General features: G+C 37.6%; 1 protein-coding gene across 1 annotated transcript in view; it reads right to left on the reverse strand.

The window, feature by feature from the left end:
* Nucleotides 1-3,114: 3,114 nt before the first annotated feature.
* Nucleotides 3,115-19,665, reverse strand: part of HPSE (heparanase) — a 46,649-nt gene continuing 30,098 nt past the window's right edge. The window contains exons 10-12 of the mRNA XM_066384939.1: nucleotides 19,506-19,624; nucleotides 18,228-18,374; nucleotides 3,115-4,677 (exon numbers count right to left, since the gene is read on the reverse strand). Of these exons, the coding sequence (XP_066241036.1) occupies nucleotides 4,518-4,677; nucleotides 18,228-18,374; nucleotides 19,506-19,624 (426 nt within the window). The 3' untranslated portion in view covers nucleotides 3,115-4,517. The remainder of the gene's footprint in view (nucleotides 4,678-18,227; nucleotides 18,375-19,505; nucleotides 19,625-19,665) is intronic.

Here is a 19,665-nt window from a genome sequence, read left to right on the forward strand (position 1 = left end):
CTAGTATAAATAATGCTGCAATGAACATAGGGGTGCATATATTCTTTCATATCAGCATTTCAGGTTTTTTCAGATACATTCCCAGATGTGGAATCACTGGGTCCTATGGCAGTTCCATTTTTAATTTTTTGAGGAAACTCCTTACTGTTTTCCAAAGTGTTGGCACTAGTCTGCATTCCCACCAACAGTGCATGAAGATTCCCTTTTCTCTACATCCTTGTCAACACTTGCTGTTTGCTGAGTTATTGATGATAGCCATTCTGACAGATGTGAGGTGATGCTATCTCACTGTGGTTTTAATTTGCATTTTTCTGATGATGAGTGATGTTGAGCACCTTTTCACATGTCTATTGGTCATCTGTATGTTCTTTTTTAAGGAATGTCTATTCAGGTCTTTTGCTTATTTTTGAATTGAATTCTTTTTTTTTTTTTTTTTTTTGATGTTGGGTTGTCTTGAGTTCTTGATAAATTTTTTATATTAACCCCTTGTCAGTTATATTATTGGCAAATATGTTCTCCCATTCAGTGAGTTGTCTTTACATTTTGTTGGTTTCCTTTGCTGTGTGAAAACTTTTTAGTTTGATTTAGTCTTGTTTATTCTTCCTTTTGTTTCCCTTGCCCAAGAAGACATATCATAAAAAGTATTAGTATGAGAAATATTCAAGATTTTGCTGCCTATGTTTTCTTCTAGGATTTTTATGGTTTCAAGTCTTACATTTAAGTTATAAGAGGTTTTTGTTTTCTTTTTAAATGTGTTTAGGAAGGATCTGTTAAATATACAATTTGCCTTATTATGTTTGGAGTGCTGCAGAATCAGATAAACTAGATTTGTTATTGTCCTTTGAAAATTCTGTGGACATTTAAAAAAATACTTAAGTTGCATGGAACAAAGTAACCTGAACACCAATTCAGAAACTAATGACTATCATCAAATATGTGAAAATAAGAACAAATTCAATTTAAATTAAAAGTGACAAACATCTGTAGTCTTTAATGCAATTAAAAGGGAAAATTAAATATTTAAGTACCTAAATTTGCTCCAGGGACTCATAAGTCTGTAAAATTGAGAATGGTATTAAATTTAAAAAGGGTGAGAAAGAACCCCTTTGAAATAAACCCAAATATCTTACCTAGGGTTAGAGTAAGTATGGGAATCTGCACATTATGTTTTTGTAAGGCACAGAATACATGAACCAGTCATCAGTAACATTTTCTAAAAGGTCCCTGAAGAAATGTACAATTAAAACTAGTTATTCATTTCATTTAAATTTAGTTTTAAATACTTCTCCTTTCATTTTGTATTAAATTGTCAGGTATACAGATAGGTATTTATGTTAGTTCTGTTGGTTACCTAAATTTTGGTAAGAAGTATGATTAAGACTTATCAACCATGAGGTGATTCTACAGTTTGGGGAGACACACTAGAATGTTTTTTTGAAGAGAAAGAAAAATGTGTGCTACTACAGAACTAACTGATATGCCCTGAACACACAAGTTTTACAACAGGACTTGAAAATACCCATTATCATGGAGATGAAGTGTACCACAAGGCAAAAAATAAAAGACAAAAGTGATTTGAACCTATATAATAAGTTGCAGAAAATAAACATATTTGGTTGCTTAAATACCGATAGAAATGTGGGGGCTCAAAAAGTCCCAATGACATGACAGGCCAGAGCTTCCGCTAAGGAAGTTTAAGAAAACCATAATGACAATGCATTTAATCATTATTAATATATAACTGAGAGCATTCCTTTCTCCACATAACCATGCCCCCATTCTTTCATGTAACTATTTATCAGTAGTAAGAGCTCACTAGTGGTAATTTTAAAGACTTTTTAAGGTAGCAGATAATACCTTTTCAGGTTTGTAATGTTAAGCTTTTCTGTATATTCAAAGTCTAGTTTCAGCTTTGGCTGCTCTTTTCTGTCATTAAGGAAACACCAGCCTGACCAGGTGATGGAGCAGTGGATAGAGTGTTGGATTGAAATATTGAGGACCCAGGTTCGAAACCCTGAGGTCGCTGGCTTGAGCATGGGCTCACCAGCTCAAGACAGTGTTGCTGGCTTGAGCGTGGGGTCAGACATGATGCCATAGTCACTGGCTTGAGTCTAAAGGTCGCTGGCTTGAAGCCCAAGGTCGCTGGCTTGAGCAAGGGGTCACTCGCTCTAATGTAGCCTCCTGGTGAGGGTAATATGAGAAAACAATCAATGGCAAGGAATCAACGAACTAAGGTGCTGCAACGAGAACTAATGCTTCTCATCTCTCTCCCTTCCTGTCTGTCCCTATCTGTTCCTCTCTCTGACTCTGTTTCTGTCAAAAAAAGAAAAAAGGGGAGAGGGACACCTAAGTATATACAGTGTGCCAGAAAATATGCTAAGCATAGGGAGGAGTACAAAGATGATTAGGCTAGTGAACCTCTTTCTTATGAACTTAAAGTTAAGTTAGAAAGATATATACGAATACCACTGAGACACATCCTAAGTGCCATAGTAAATGCCCACACTGCTATAGGCTCAAGGTATTGAAACTGATGTGAGCTGGGTCTTAATAAATTGCAAGTTCTCCACATAGGGAGGAGTGTTAGAATCATCTAGGGAGAGCAGAAGGTACAGCACCCAAGTCAGAAGCAAAATGTAAAAGAGGCTGTATGTTCAGACTTTGGAGTGGAGTGGAGAACAGAATTTGTGGGAGAATGACAAGAGTTGAGACTGAAGAAATAGGCAGGTGCCAGGTTATGAAGGACCTTGTGTGCCTGTAAGAAATGGGGAACCACTTAAGAATTTTAACCAAAGTCAGAGAAAACAATTAGGGGGTGATGATAATAATGATGATACAAGTGAATAATTAGGCCTTGACTTTATTTAAGTGGCAGAGAAGACAGTGAAGAGAAATATAGACAGGACAAGACTTTGATTGTGATCTACATGATGAAGGAGGAAATTGGGTTTGTGCTTGATGATCTCTTTTCATCAAGGTCAACTCTTTTGGTGTTCGGGAGACTGACAGGACAAGTAAAGACAGGAGGTGTAAACAGTGCGGTGGAGAAAAACCAGGCTTCCAAATATAGGGATCTGTAGGCTTAAGCTTTATTAAAAAATAATAATGCAATACTGACATTATAAAAATTGCTTTATTTCAACTGTGAACATATAAAAACCACATACATAAAACATTTATGGGTATTCAAGCATCCAAACTTTAAGTTCCAGCTTTAGTGCCTCGTAAATGTAATTAAATTTAATTGAGACAATATCTATTCATAGTTGGCATAAATATAAAGAGGATTATATTTCTAAAAGTTAAGATACAGGAGAAATTAATACCACCTGTCACTGATAAAAGCACAGAGCTGTACTGATCAGTGCCATGGACTTCCATTCCAAAAGATTACTAGCAGGCAATTATAAGAATCTCAGTGCTGTTGGCAATGACTGGGGAGAATGGTCATGTGATCCATCCCTGACCAATAAGACATGAGGAGACACAAGGACAGGTTTGCTGGCAGAACCTCTGCGAAAGGGTTCTTCAAGTCTGTGAAGGAGACAGAAAAATTGCTGATCTTTTTTCTCTGGTTGCTGCCAGTTCTCAGTGGGTCCCATGGAGTAGGTACAGCCATCAGTCCACCAGATTGAGAATGAAGCCAATATGAATGGTAGCCAAGCAGAGATGGAAAGCCTGGTCCTTACTGAGCTGTGGAGGCCACCCTGTTTGAACTTCTTGTTATTGGGATGATAAATGTCCCTATTTGAGCCATTAGAATCAGGGTTTTCTTTTACTTGCAGCCAAAAGCTCCTCAACTAAAACAAAATCTAAAGGTAGAACAGAAGTAAACATTAACAGATGGGTTATAATGTATTCAACTAAATTTTTTCTTCTTGGTAAATCAGTTTCCCTGATAGTTATTTTTTATTTCATTTAAATTTTACATAATCCCATCCCTCTGTGAAAATGATTGTCATTAATCATTTTTTATACTCTCACATCCACCATCTATCCTCTCACATAGTATTACTGACAAAAAATAAAGAGAAGTGGCAACTGAATCTAGCTCTCTGTTAAAATGCAAAGAAAGAGCTTGTCTCTTTGAAGGTTATGGTGGTAAACTTTCTGATGGGAGCCCATAGAGACAGCATCTGCAGGAAAGAATCTGACAATCTTCTAACTTTTTGAAAATAAAAACAACTAAGCACTTTCCTAAAACTAATACTGTATCCTTCATTTACTTGCCTCCTGACTGTACTGGAAGCATTTACATACATTTTACTAACCTTAAATAAAATTATTACGTGCAAAGTACAAGCTTAGTGTTTGGATCAAGGTACTGTTATTAGCAGTGGTTTATTTAGAACAAAATACTGTGCAAAGTCTAGGCTGAGAGTGTCCCCATGTTTCTAAAGCTCCCACTAGTTGATTTCAAATGTATCTTTTTTGCCTTCCTATAGTTTGAGTTTTGCTTTCTTCTGTTCAATACTCTTGAAAAAGTCAATCTCAGGGTTTGTGTGTGCCTTTCATTTTCAGAGGCAAGCAGCAGCTCTGGCATTTCTTATCACAAAAAACCCATATGAGAAAGCTGGCAAGCTTAATGGACTTCCTGGACTGAGAGGTTTCTCTGTTAAAGCTGGCAGGGTTTGATCATCCACCATCTTCAGTGTTCTATCATTAAGTCGGACGGATCTGCAAAGTGGAAAGATACGTCTGGGTTAACCAAGTTGTGTGTGCTCTACTTGCTCTACAAAAGTCGTGAGATCATTTTAAATCCCACCCCCCAAATTTTTTGGATAGCCTATATTACATGACTTGTATTTCAACACTCTGTCAGTTAGGTATTTGATCTATATGATCTTTAAGCTACACTGGTAGAGCTGAGTAGATGTGACAGTGACCATATGGCCTACAAAGCCTGAAATATTTGCTGCCTGGCCCTTTACAGAAAATGGACCATACATAATCTATACTGAGCAATATGATGGAAGTATAAAAAGGATAACCACAACATAACTTCTGGATTTGTGGAAATTTTATTTGATGGCATATAATTGATAATGTTTTTATATAGAGCAAATGGATATATTCAATGAATGTAAATTTCAAAGAAAAATTAACATAAAAAATGACAGTCAATAACATTTCCTACAGGTAACTATGCCCATAACCCTCATTCCCCTCTCTCTGGAGGTATGCATTCATTTCCTTATGTCTTGAAGATATTCTGGTAGAATGTATATTGCTAGGTAAAACAAATGATTTTGTTTGGCTAAACCACAGCTTCTCCACGAAATTATGTGTCCTTTGCATTTCACTGTAGAATTCAAAGTCTAAACTAAGAAACTGGAAAAAATTGTTCAGCATAAGTGTTATTTCTTATGTATATTTATTACTATTTAAATAAAATGAATACATGCTCATAGCAACAAATCCAGTATAAATAAGAGCTTGTGAAGAAAGCATTAGTTTGCTTTTATTTCTATTTATTCCCACAATTCTAAACAATGCTTATATCTCTATTATCTTTTTCTCAAATGTGTTTATATCATGAAAAAAGCACTTTTTTGTTGAAAATTTAGAAGAGTAATGTCAAAGTTATATATGTAATACATGTAATATATGTAGAACACTTAAAAAAGTGTGTTGCCTCTGTTTCTGTCTGTCTGTCCCTGTCTATCCCTCTCTCTGTAAAAAAAAAAAGTGTGTTGCGTATAGTGAGTGAGTGCTGTAAAAGTATTATCATCATTGAGAAATAGATGTAACAAATGTAACCTGTTAAATCATCCTATTTTTAGTATTTTGATGTATATTCCATCCTTTTTATACATATATAATACATATTTTCATTTCAACAAAATAAATATACTATACACAGTCTTTTAAAACTCGACTCTTCCAAAGAAGACATACATATGGCCAATAGACATGTGAAAAGATGCTCAATGTCACTAATCATTAGAAAAATGCAAATTAAAACCACAATGAGATATAATCTCACACCTGTCAGAATGGCTATCATTAATAAATCAACAAGTATTGGTGGGATGTGGAGAAAAGGGAACCCTCATGCACTGTTAGTGGAAATGCAGATTGTTACAACCACTTTGGTAAACAATATAGGGTTTCTTCAAAAAATTAGAAATGGAATTGCCGTATGACCCAGTGATTCTACTTCTTGTAATGTTTCTGAAGAAACCTGAAACACTAATCCAAAAGAATGTATGCACCCCTATGTTCATTGCAGTGTTATTTACACTAGCCAGATTTGGAAACAGACCAAATGTCCATCTCTAAATGAGTGGATTAAAAAAAAGCTGTGGTACGTTTACCACAAGCGCTAAGGAAATCTAATCATTTGCAACAGAATGGATGGACCTAGAGGATATTAGGCTAAGTGAAATAAGACAGAGAAAGACAAATACCATCTGATTTAACTTATATGTGGAACCTAAAGAAGAAAATAAATGAACAAACAAAATAAAAACAGACTAACAGATACAGAGAACAGACTGATGGTTGCCAGAGTAGAGTGGGTGTGGGGGACTGGGTGAAATAGGTGGAGGGATTTAAACATATATATTGGTTGTTACAAAATAGTCATAGGGATGTAAAGTACAGCATAAGGAATATAGTCAATAATATTGTAATAACTATGTATGGTGCCAGGTGGGTACTGGAGTTATCAGCGGGATCACTTTGTAAAGTATATGATTATCTAACCACAATGCTATATACCTGAAATTAATACAAAATAATATTAAATGTAAACTGTAATTAAACAAAATAAAATTGAGAAATAATTTTTTAAATTAAAAAAAATTTGATTCTTTTCCCCTGAACACATCTTAACATTAGTTCACATCATTAAACATTCATCCACTACATCATTTTAAAGGCTGCACAGGACTCCACTGTGTGAGAATGCTAATTTGTTTACTTAATCGTCTAATGTTAGACATTTGGTGGTTTCCAATTTAGCATTATTATAAAGATTTCATTTTTAAAGCTCTCTCACACTCGATCCTCACTAATTATCAGTCAGCAGAAAAAGTGGTTCCATTTAACCTTGGTTAGAGGCGCAGCTCTGGGCTTTGTATCTTAAGACATATCAATAAGATGCCCATGGTTATGCGGGAGTCTCAGGAGCCTGCATGGTGGTTGTACTTGGTCTATGTGCACTGGGGTTTGTTTTCACACCTGTATCAAATCAGTTTTTCATTGGGCTCCAGGAGGAAGTGCCATGAACAACAGGAAACCACAAACAAAAATAGGCCTTGCAATGATCTCTATGTGACAGTAGTAAGAACTGTTCTGCATGACACTGAGGACCATTTACAATGGTACACTAAAACTTTTGAAATACCTTTGAATAGGTTACAGAGTTTCAGGGTAAATCTGATCATTGTAAATTAATATTGCTGTGAGTTAGGATGAAGAAACATGGCCAAGACACTAATTCCATTGGGCTAAATTGTTTAATCAGCTATAAATTCAGGTAAAGGATGCTATCAGTGTATGCTGTGTAAGCTTAAAACATGCTGATTATTTCCACATCCAGGCTGGAAATGTGGGTAGAGTTTTATTTCAGAGTAGTATCTTGTTTCATATTTTGAAGTCAGTAACACGATGATGAAGAAATATATGTTTATGAAGTTTCAGATGAAAGAGCTGGAAGACAAACCAACTGCCCTTCAAATATTTGAAAGTTATTCTGGAGAAAAGGAGGTATTTGGCATTGCTCCAGACTAAGAGTAGCAAACACAAATGCTCACAAGGTCCATGGAAGGTATATGTGAAAGTGTAGGACAGGCATAAGATAATAGGGTCACATCTAACAGGAGGAACAAACCCAGAGTTGCCAGAATATCTATTTTTAAAGATTTTTTAGTTGTCAATTGTCAAATGTTGACAACTAGTTAAAAATAAAAAGTTAACACAGAGTACATGCCAACCTCCCCTACCAGAAAAAGAGAAAAAAAACCCACTTGCCCACAGGCATGAGGCATAGTTTTCAACTTCTGCCCCAGAAAACAGAATTAAGAGCAGAAAAAAAAAAAAAAAAAAAAAGGCACAGAGAGGCTCACTCACTATCCCTGTCAGAAAGAACAGTCGTCAGGAGAGGCTGTGGCTTCATCAGAAGAAGAATCAGAGATGAATGTTCTTATATATCCATCTAAGGTTGGGCTAAGATGATTTCTTAAGATACTTCCAACTCTATTATTCAATTACTTTATTTTTTCCTTATGAGCATCAGCCACAAACAAGCTTAAAATATTTATTTCAAAAAGAATCAGACCCAAATAGAGAAAAGTATCTGTTACCCAAATATGCATTATTTACAATAGAAAGAGAAAAAGGTTTAAACAGTAAAAAAATGGGTAAGCATGCCATGGTATTTTATAAAACATGCAACCAGTGGTGGGATTTAGCCAATTTGGACCGGTTTGGCAGAACCAATACCTAATTTTTTTAGTTTGATGAAACGGTTGTTAAAATGGCACTTATAATCAGGGTTCTCTCTAAGGTAGGCACCTGGACAGCAACCCTATGTGGAAATCACAAATTTACATTCCTTACTCTTTTTAACGTTCATCTGCACAATAGGGTATTCTGAGCTTCTTTAGTAATGCTCATTTCATCCATGAGTGAAAAAAGTTGCAAGTGATGCCAATCAAGAAGCAATTTTTTCAGGGGCTGAGCCCAACAAGCAGCCAGCAGACAGAGGCTGCAGGAGGCAGAGCACAGGGAATCTGGTCCTTTTTTGGACCTTCCCCCAGGCCCAATATGGGTAAAAGCCAGCCTACGTGTGTGGCTCGGTATTTGCATGTGCACCTGGGCCCAGCAAAGGCAACCACAAACTCTGGATTGCTTGTAGCTCCAAGAAGGTTGCTGAGGGCCAGTCACGGGCAGTGTCCCCCACTGGCCTATGCCAGGTTCCCTCCAGGGAGGTCCAGGGCCAACACATTCAGTGGCCAGCTGTGGAGAGCATTGGTTTAGGACCTTAGGACCCTAGCTGGTGGCATGTCCTAAGGGAGGGCTCACTGGACACTAGGCCCAGCTGAGGCGAGATCCGCTCTCTGGGGTCAACACCAGCACAGCAGCTTGTGTGCATTGGACAAGGTGGAGTTTCAGAGTCAGCTGGCCTGGGTGCTGCATATCCTGCCCTGCTGGGCTAGGTTCCACAGGGGGAAGGGAGAGAGACTTGCAGCACAGACATTTAAAGTGGGGGTTCCCATGGGCCTATTGCTTGGTCCAGTAGAGGGACTTACCCACTTTCTAGGGGGGCACAGTCAGCCCCAAGGGAGGACTCTTTTAGTCGTCCTCCCTGAGACCAGGGGCTCATCAGCTGGAAGAACTTCTGCAGAGGGGACTGTTGGCCCCACCCAATCTGAACCTGCTGCTCACCTTGCTGGGGAGAAATAGAATTGGAGTATCCAGCAGTATCTGAGGGACTAGGCTCTGGAGTAGTGGTCACTTTCCCCATACTGAGCTCCTGACCAGAGACCCCTGAAGTAGGGGGTCCCACTAATGTATTCCCAACCTCAGCTGTCCTAACCCAACAAGCTTGCAACTTGTGGAGGGGTTGGTGGGGTGAGGCCAGTCTGAACCAACACTACAGTCTTTCTATAAAAGATTCTGTGGAAAGACCACATAGCTGCAAGAGGAGGTGGAACAGCTTAAAAGTGGAGGCAAATCTTACAGAGCTTGGGGCTTTTACAGAGCTGCTGTTATCTCTAAGAAGGAGGAAACTGATTCTTATACACAGATTGGTCCCTCCCACACTACGGCACAGAAAAAGCAAATGCAAACAGTGAACAGAGCAGTAGCTCCAGACATGTAGCCCATGGCATGTTATAAACAATGGCTGATGCCAACCTAAGAAGACCCAAAATCAACACAACCAGTAGTGGGTGGTAGATAGCACCAATACTAGCTACACGAGCAGCATGCACAAAGGAGGAGTCTAGCAGGCACCAACATTGCGGAGAATAAATACACCCAACAGGACAGACACTGCACAGTCTAATACAGAGGATCAAGGTTAACGCTTAGAGCCAGCCAGCCTGAAGGGATAACCATACCCACGAAAAGACCAACTGCATTCATACTCACATACAACAGAAGAGTAAATACCACCCTCAAAGGCATTCCTAGAGCAAGGGACACAGGTGGCCTGGATGTCAGTACTACTGAGCCCATCTTCCTCATAAAGACACCACAACAAATTACAAATTCAGACAGCGCTACTTAATACACAAACTGGGAAAAGAAATATGACCCAAATGGATCAACAAGAGAAGACCCCAGAAAAAGAACTAAATGAAATAGAATTAACCAAACTACCAGATGCAGAGTTTAAAATAATGATTTTTAGGATGCTCAAGGATCTTAAAAGCAACAATGGATGATCACAATGAGAACATAAAGAGATGGCAAGAATCAAAAAGGATATTGAAATCATAAAGAACCAGTCAGAAATGACAAATACAATATAAAAAATGAAGACTGCCCTAGAAGGAATCAACAGCAGGCCAGATGATGCAGATGATCAAATTAGTGATTTAGAGGACAAGATAAATGAAAGCACAGAAGCAGAGCACCAAAAAGAAAAGAGGCTCAAAAAGACTGAGAAAACTCTGACCTCTGTGACAATATGAAGAGAAACAACTTCCGCATCATAGAGGTTCCTGAAGCAGAAGAGAACAAACAAGAGATAGAGAGTCTGTTTGAAGAAATTGTAGCTGAAAATTTCCCTACATTGGTGAAAGAAAAAGTCACCCAAGTTCAAGAAGCAAAGAGAACCCCATTAAAGTTGAACCCAAGGAGGCCTTCACCAAGACACATCATAATTAAAATGCCAAAGTTAAGAGACAAAGAAAGAATACTAAATACTGCAAGAGCAAAGCTGTTAATTACCTACAGAGGAGCCCCCATAAGTGTTTCTCTCAACAGAAACACTTGAGGCCAGAAGGGATTGGCAACAAATATTCAAAGTGATACAAAACAAGAACCTACAACCAAGACTATTCAGCCAGGCTATCATTTAAAATTGAGAAATAAAAAGCTTCCCAGGCAAAAAAGGACTCAAGGAATTTGTTACAGCCAAACCAATAGTGCAATAAATGTTAAGGGGCCTACTGTAAAAAGAGCAAAGGAAAAAAGAAATAGAGGATTGTAGAATTAAAGAATAAAAGGGCAATAAATAAGTACATATCAATAATAACTTTAAATGTAAATGGATTAAATGTTCCAATCAAAAGACATAGGGTAGCTGCATAGATAAGAAAATAGGACCCACCTCAGAACAAAAGATAAACATAGGCTGAAAGTGAAGGGATGGGAAATAGTATTTCATGCAAATGGAAATGAAAAAAAAAAAAAAGCTGGGGTAGCAATATTTATATTTGACAAAACAGCCTTTAAAACAAAGGCTATTATAGTAAGGGATAAAGAAGGTCACTACATAATGATAAAGGGAGCAATCCAATAGGAGGACATAACCATTGTAAATATGTATGCACCTAATATAGGAGCACCTAGATATATAAAGCAGATTTTAATGGGCATAAAAGGCAAGATTGACAGCAATACAGTGGTACCTTGACACACAAGCACTTTAAATCACGAGCAATTTAAGAGACGAGCAGTCACGGGATTTTTTGCTTTAAGTCACGAGTGAATATTTGAATCACAAGCTTCCATCACGCTCCACTAGATAGCCTGCTGAACTTTCTGAAAGGGAGGAGAAACAAACTTCCATGGAAAGGATTTTGTTGAAATGACTAAGTGAAAGTGAGAAAAGTGTGGCGAAAAAGCCAAAAGTCAGTGAAGAAAATGATGATTGTTAGGCAAATGAGTTTGTAAAATTTGTATTGTCTGAGTTTGCTCACTTTTATTGTTAAAAATGGCACTGGACAGCTGTCTGTGAAATTGCTAATTACTTTCCTGCTTGGGAAGAGCCATTGTTATGCTAATGTCTCCTCACCCTCCGCCAGCATCTTCACCTGACCTTGAAGGTAAATACACTTCATAAACCAGTTTATTTCTTTGCATTTTCTCTTATTGTGTGTGTGTGTGTATATATTTGTTATTTATAAAGTACATTTTCTTATTTAAAAGCATATAAAACAAAAAAGTCATGTGGTTCTTGGGGGCCGGAATGGACTGATCGCATTCCCATTAATTTAAATGGGGAAATTTGATTTGACACACAAGCAAATTGAGTCACGAGCTCAGCCATGAAATGAATTAAACTTGTTTGTCAAGGTACCACTGTATTATAATGGTAGGGGATTTTAATAACCCACTAACATCAATGGGTAGATCCTCCAGGCAGAAAATTAACAAAGAAATAACAGCCTTAACACACTAGATCAACAAGATTTAATTAATATGTTCAGAACCTTTCATCCCAAAGCAGCAGAATATACATTTTTTTCAAGTGCTCATGGTACATTTTCTAGGGTAGACTACGTTAGGACACAAAATAAGTCTCAATAAATTTAGTAAGATTGAAATCATATCAAGTATTTTCTCTGATCACAAGGCATGAAACTAGAAACCAACTACAGTAAGAAAACTGAAAAACATTCAAACATTTGAAAGCTAAATAGCATGTTATTAAATAACAAATGGATTAACAGTGAGATCAAGAAAGAAATAAAAAATTCCTTGAAAGAAATGAAAATGAACATAAAACAACCTAAAATCTATGGGACACAGCAAAAGCAGTCCTGAGAGGGAAGTTCATAGCATACAAGCATAAATTAAGAAGCAAGAAAAAGCTCAAATAAACAATCTAACCTTGCACCTTAAAGAACTAGAAAGAGAAAAACAAATAAATCTAAAAAAATAGACAAAAGATCAATGAAACCAAGAGCTGGTTCTTTAAAAAGGTAAATACGATTGATGAACCTTTAACCAGACTCATCAAGAAAAAAAAAAGAAGACCCAAATAAAATTAGAAATGAAAGTGGAGAATTAACCACTGAAACCACAAAAATACAAAGAATTCTAAGAAAATGCTATGAAGATCTATATGCCAAAAAATTGGACAACATAGGTGAAATGGATAAATTCCTAGAAAAATACAATCTTCCACAACCCAATCTGGAAGAATCATAAAACCGAAACAGAGTGATTACAACAAATGAAATTGAAACATCAAAAAACTCCCAGCAAACACAAGTCCTGGACCAGATGGCTTCACAGGCGAATTTTACCAAACATTCAAAGAAGAACTAACACCCATTCTTCTCAAGCTATTCAAAAAAAAAATTCAAGAGAAGCGAAGACTTGCAAATTCATTATATGAGGCAAACATTATCTTCACTCCAAAACCAGGTAAAGACACTATAAAGAATGAAAAGTATAGGCCAATATTTCTAATGAACATAGATGCTAAAATTCTCAATACGATATTAGCAAACCAGATCTAGCAATATATTAAAAAGATCATATATCATGATCAAGTGGGATTTATTCCAGGGAGGCAAGGCTGGTACAATATTCACAAATCAACAAATGTGATTTATTACATAAATAAAATGAAGGATAAAGATCACATTATTATATTAATAGATGCAGAAAAAGCATTTGATAAAATCCAGTACCCATTTATGATCAAAACTCTCAGCAAAGTAGGAATACAGGGAATATACTTCAACATAACAAAGGCCATATATGACAAACCAACAGCCAACACCATACTCAATGGACAAAAACTGAAAGAAATCCCTAAAGATCAGGAACAATATAGCCCCCTTTCACCATTCTTATTCAACATAGTTCTGGAAGTCCTAGCTACAGCAGTCAGACAAGGAGAAGAAACAAAAGGCACCCAAATTGGAAAAGAAGAAGTAAAAATGTCATTATTTGCTGATGAGATGATACTGTACATGGAAAACCCTAAAGTCTCAGTCAAAAAACTACAAGACCTGATAAATTAACTTGGCAAGGTGGCAGGATATAAAGTCAATATTTAGAAATCAGTTGCATTTGCATTTTTATACACCAATACTAAACTGTCAGAAAAAGAAATTAAGAAAACAATACCCTCCACCTGACCAGGTGGTGGCACAGTGGATAGAGCATCGGACTGGGATGCAGAGGACCCACGTTTGAGACCCGAAGGTCGCCAGCTTGAGTGCGGGCTCATCTGGTTTGAGCAAAAAGCTCACCAGCTTGGACCCAAGGTCGCTGGCTCAAGCATGGGGTTTCTCGCTCTGCTGTAGCCCCACAGTCAAGGCACATATGAGAAAGCAATCAATGAACAACTAAGGTGTCACAACGAAAAACTAATGATTGATGCTTCTCATCTCTCTTTGTTCCTGTCTGCCTGTCCCTATCTATCCCTCTCTCTGACTCTCTCTCTGTCTCTGTAAAATAAAATAAAATAAAATAAAATAAAACAATCTCCTTCACTATTACATAAATAAATAAATAAAATAATGTACAGTGGTACCTTGAGATACAAATTTAATTCATTCTGTAACCAAGCTCGTAAGTCAGTCAACTCATATATCAAACTGCCGATACTGGACCCATGCACCAACGCACCAACTAGCAGCAATTTCCTGAATCACAACTCGTATCTCAGAATTTCGCTCAGATCTCGAACAAAAAATACGGACTGAGTCGCAGCTCATATCTTAAAAAAATTCATATGTTGGTCTGTTCATATATCAAGGTACCACTGTACCTAGGGGTAAATTTAACCAAAGTGGTAAAGGACTTGTACTCAGAAAATTATAAGACATTGAAAAAAGAAATCAAGGAAGATACAAACAAGTGGATGCATATACCATGTTCATGGATAGGAAGAATAAACATCATTAAAATGTCTATAATACCCAAAGCAATCTATAGATTCAATGCAATTCCTATTCAAATACCAATGACATTCTTCACAGATCTAGAACAAGTATTCCAAAGATTTATATGGAACCAAAAAAACCTGAATAGCCTCAGCAATCTTGAAAATGAAACAAAGTGGAAGGTATCACACTTCCTGATAACAAGTTATACTAAAAGGTCATTGTAATCAAAATAGCTTGGTATTGGCATAAAACAGGCATATAGATCAATGGAACAGACTAGAGAACCCAGAAATAAACCCACACCTTTATAGTCAATTGATATTTGACAAAGGAGGCAAGAATATACAATGGTGTTGGGACAATTGGACTTGTACCTACAAAACAATGAAACTAGATCATGAACTTTCACCATTCACAAAAATAAACTTAAAATGGGTAAAAGACTTAAATATAAGTCATGAAACCATAAACATCTTGGAAGAAAACATAGGCTGTAAACTCTTCAATATCTCTCATAGCAATATTTTTGCCAATTTTTATCTCCATAGGCAAATGAAATGAAGGACAAAATAAACAAATGAGACCATATCAAACCAAAAAGCTTTTGTACAGCAAAAGACGCAATTAACAAAATTAAAAGACAACCCACACAATGGGAGACTATATTTGCCAATACGTCCGATAAGCGGACAATAACCAAAATTTATAAAGAACTTCTAAAACTCAACACCAGGAAGATAATCCAATTAAAAAATGGGCAGAGGAACTGAATAGACAATTCTCCAAAGAGGACATACAGATGGCCAATAGGCATATAAAAAAAATGTTTGACCGTCACTAATCATCAGAGAAATGCAAATTAAAACCACAATGAGATACCACCACACACAAGTCAGAATGGCATTCATTAACAAATCAACACACAACAAGTGTTGGTGAGAGTGTGGAGAAAAGGGAACCCTTCTGCACTGCTGGTGGGAATACAGACTTGTGCAGCCACTGTAAAAAACAGTATGAAGTTTCCTCAAAAAATTAAAAATGGAACTGCCTTTTCACCCAGCTATCCCACTTCTAGGAATATATCCTAAGAGTCCCAAAACACTGATTCAAAGGAAGATATGTACCTCTATGATCATTGCAGCACTATGTATAATAGCCAAGATCTGGAAACAGGCCAAGTGTCTGTCAGTGGACAAGTGGATAAAAAAGCTGTGGTACATATACACAATGGAATACTATGCGGCTTTTGCAATGGCATGGATAGACCTGGAGATTATTATGCTAAGTGAAATAAACCAGGCAAAGAAAAACAAATATCATATGATCTCACATATATGTAGAATCTAATGAACATGGTGAACTGAGGAGTGGAACAGAGGCAGAGGTGGGGTCATGGAAAGCAGAGGGACAGCTGTCAGAAGGAGGATAAGAAAAAGGGATCAGAGAAGGTGAAGGGATTAGTGAAATTATATATACATAACACATAGATACCGATGACAGGACAGCAAATACCATAAGGGAGGGGGGAGGGAATCGGGGGAGGGAGCAAAGGGAGTATAATGGGTATGTTGTTGGAGGGGTGAGGGGGTTATAATGAGTAAGACATTTGAATCCATGTTAACAATACATTTTTTTTTTTTTTTGTATTTTTCTGAAGCTGGAAACGGGGAGGCAGTCAGACAGACTCCTGCATGCGCCCGACCGGGATCCACCCGGCACGCCCACCAGGGGGACGATGCTCTGCCCATCCGGGGCGTCACTCTGTCGCGACCAGAACCACTCTAGCACCTGGGGCAGAGGCCAAGGAGCCATCCCCAGCGCCCGGGCCATCTTTTGCTCCAATGGAGCCTCGGCTGCGGGAAGAGAAGAGAGACAGAGAGGAAGGAGAGGGGGACGGGTGGAGAAGCAGATGGGCGCTCCTCCTGTGTGCCCTGGCCGGGAATTGAACCCGGGACTTCCGCACACCAGGGCAACGCTCTACTACTGAGCCAACCGGCCAGGGCAACATAATACATTTTAAAAATTAATAAAAAATAATTTTAAAAAACATCTTCAAAGGCTATGCATGTAAAGACATGGGAAAAGTTGTGGCTTCCTTGTCTTCTTTCCATTACAGGTTGTATGATTACAGTTATAATGAAAGAAAGTATAGGCCCTGGCCAGTTGGCTCAGTGGTAGAGCATCGGCCTGGCGTGCAGGGGTCCCGGGTTCGATTCCCGGCCAGGGCACACAGGAGAAGCACCCGTCTGCTTCTCCACCCCTCCCCCTCTCCTTCCTCTCTGTCTCTCTCTTCCCCTCCTGCAGCCGAGGCTCCATTGGAGCAAAGATGGCCCGGGCGCTGGGGATGGCTCCTTGGCCTCTGCCCCAGGCGCTAGAGTGGCTCTGGTCGCGGCAGAGTGACGCCCTGGAGGGGCAGAGCGTCGCCCCCTGGTGGGCAGAGCGTTGCCCCCTGGTGGGCGTGCCGGGTCGGGCGCATGCGGGAGTCTGTCTGTCTCTTCCCGTTTCTAGCTTCAGAAAAGTACAAAAATAAATAAATAAATAAATAAATAAATAAATAAAAGAAGAAAGAAAGAAAGGGGGAAAATAAAGGAATGATATCCATTGTTAATAACACTTGCCTACTGGGGATAGGACTTAGGAGAAAGCAGGCTTACTGTCCTTTTTTCAGGTTATGTTAATTGTCACTGAAAACATCACATGTAGCATTTGCAAAGATGGGAGGAGATGGTAAGAATTTTGTAAACTCTTAATTTTTTATGCTCAAATCAGAGAATAGCCATGATTGAATAAAGCTCCTTCCAACAACATACATTGGACAGAAATCTGACAATGTTTGTGGACCTAACTCTTCAAAGCTCATAGTTGCTCTTGGATATTCTGTCAAGTATGGTCTTTTATAAGACATATTCAGTGACTGGCTTGAAAAACCAAAATGTGTTTGAACCAACTTTAAATATACATAAAAGGTACATTTCTGGCTAATTTTTTTAAATTATTTTTATTTATTTATTCATTTTTTTAGAGAAGAGAGATAGAGGTAGAGAGAAAGAGAGAGAAGGGGGGGGGAGCAGGAAGCATCAATTCACATATGTGCCTTGACCAGGCAAGCCCAGGGTTTCAAACCAGCGACCTCAGTGTTCCAGGTCAACGCTTGATCCTCTGCGCCACCACAGGTCAGGCTCTCTGGCTAATTTTTTTCTTAACCTAACTGATTTTTAAAAAAACTACTTTAGTGCTATTAGACAATCACATACAGCTCACAAATTAGAGCTAATAGGTATTCAGAAATAAACTTCTTGAATATTAAGAATTGTCAAAACTTGAAATAGTTGACTTCTTTTTCTCCCCATTGATTCTCTATTCTGATAAACTCCAATACATTTAGTAAAAGTTTAAAATGAAAAAAAAAAAATTACTCACTTAGAAAATAATCCATCAGGCCCTGAAGGTTTTACAAGGTATCTGTCCACTGCTTTGTCAAATAAACGATGTGGTAACTGCAAGTACTTGGTGACGTTATGAAGGTTTAAGGCGTACAGTGTTAAATCTCCTTCTTTATACCTTGGGCTAAAGGCAAATAGATTAACTCAATAAAAATATGTATCTCATTTAAGCAATTAAAAACTTGATTACAAATATAATTGGATAATACTCAGGACTCATAGTGAAGATGGGCCTTCTTTTTACCCCAACTTTTATGATAATGTAAGACCACTAATGTGGTCATATTGGGAATCATGATTATAACTATTGGTCTTTGCAGCAGCATTTTCTGGGATGCACTCTGAGGTCTTTGCTGCTTTGCCAGGCCGAGTTGCTAGGAAGCCAGTCAGCTTATTCATTTTCAAACACAGGAAGGTTAAGTGGTAAAAGCTAAAATTTTGAGGATTCACATGTATTCAAATTATAAGTCATATAAACAGGGGCTTTTCCTAGCTTTATAAAAAGAGTGGAGCATCAAGAAAATGAAATCTATTGACACTTTCCAGAATTTATCGATCCAAACTACTCCCCAACTTCTTCCTAGTGGGCAGGCCCTCACTATCGGAAGAGTTCCCACTCACCAGAAAAATTGGAACTGTTTGGTGGCTATTTTGGCTAGAATTAGTATTTTAGTATCATCCCAACAGGAAGGACAAATTGAAACTAAGAAAAGGAGAAAACTCTCTGAGATTTGGGAACATATTTTTGCTACTAAGGTCAGAGTATTAGACTACAAATATCTGCGATCTCTCAACCCCAGAAATGGAGTTGAAACTTTGAAAACAAGATTATTATTGTTATTCTTCTTTAACTTTTCTTCCTTATGAAATTTATTATATATGATACTAGGGGATAAGTATATTCATATAATTATCCACTCATATGAATTTATATTTATATTCATTCAATAAAAATTATTTGTATAAAATACATTAGTACTATTCTTTATTTAAATTTAAAATATATCTCTATTTTGGATTATGATAAAGTTCTTATAAAAGTCAAATGCTAATATTTATGTTATAGTTTTTTTGTGTGTGTGTGTTTTAGTTAGACTCTGGCAGCATATCACTATGAATAGGAAAAAAAATAAAAAAAGAACAATGACGCAGCTCAGACCCTCTGGATAGAGAGAGGACAACAAGGCATTGAAGTGGGAAGTGATGTGCTTTCTAATTAAAACTTGTTGGTTTTAAGAGTGTGTTGCCTACTTACTGGTTGATGTTTGTGCAATGAAGGTATACTCGAAGTTTGCTTCTGGCTCGACCTTTCACACTTGCCATTAATACACTGGTGCCAACCAGTTTCTTGAATAGAAGAGAAAGCCAGTAATCCTAGTTGTGGTTGGGGAGAAAAGGGACAAAAATAGATCTTT

This window comes from Saccopteryx leptura, chromosome 5 (assembly GCF_036850995.1).
Source record: "Saccopteryx leptura isolate mSacLep1 chromosome 5, mSacLep1_pri_phased_curated, whole genome shotgun sequence".
NCBI lineage: Eukaryota > Metazoa > Chordata > Mammalia > Chiroptera > Emballonuridae > Saccopteryx > Saccopteryx leptura.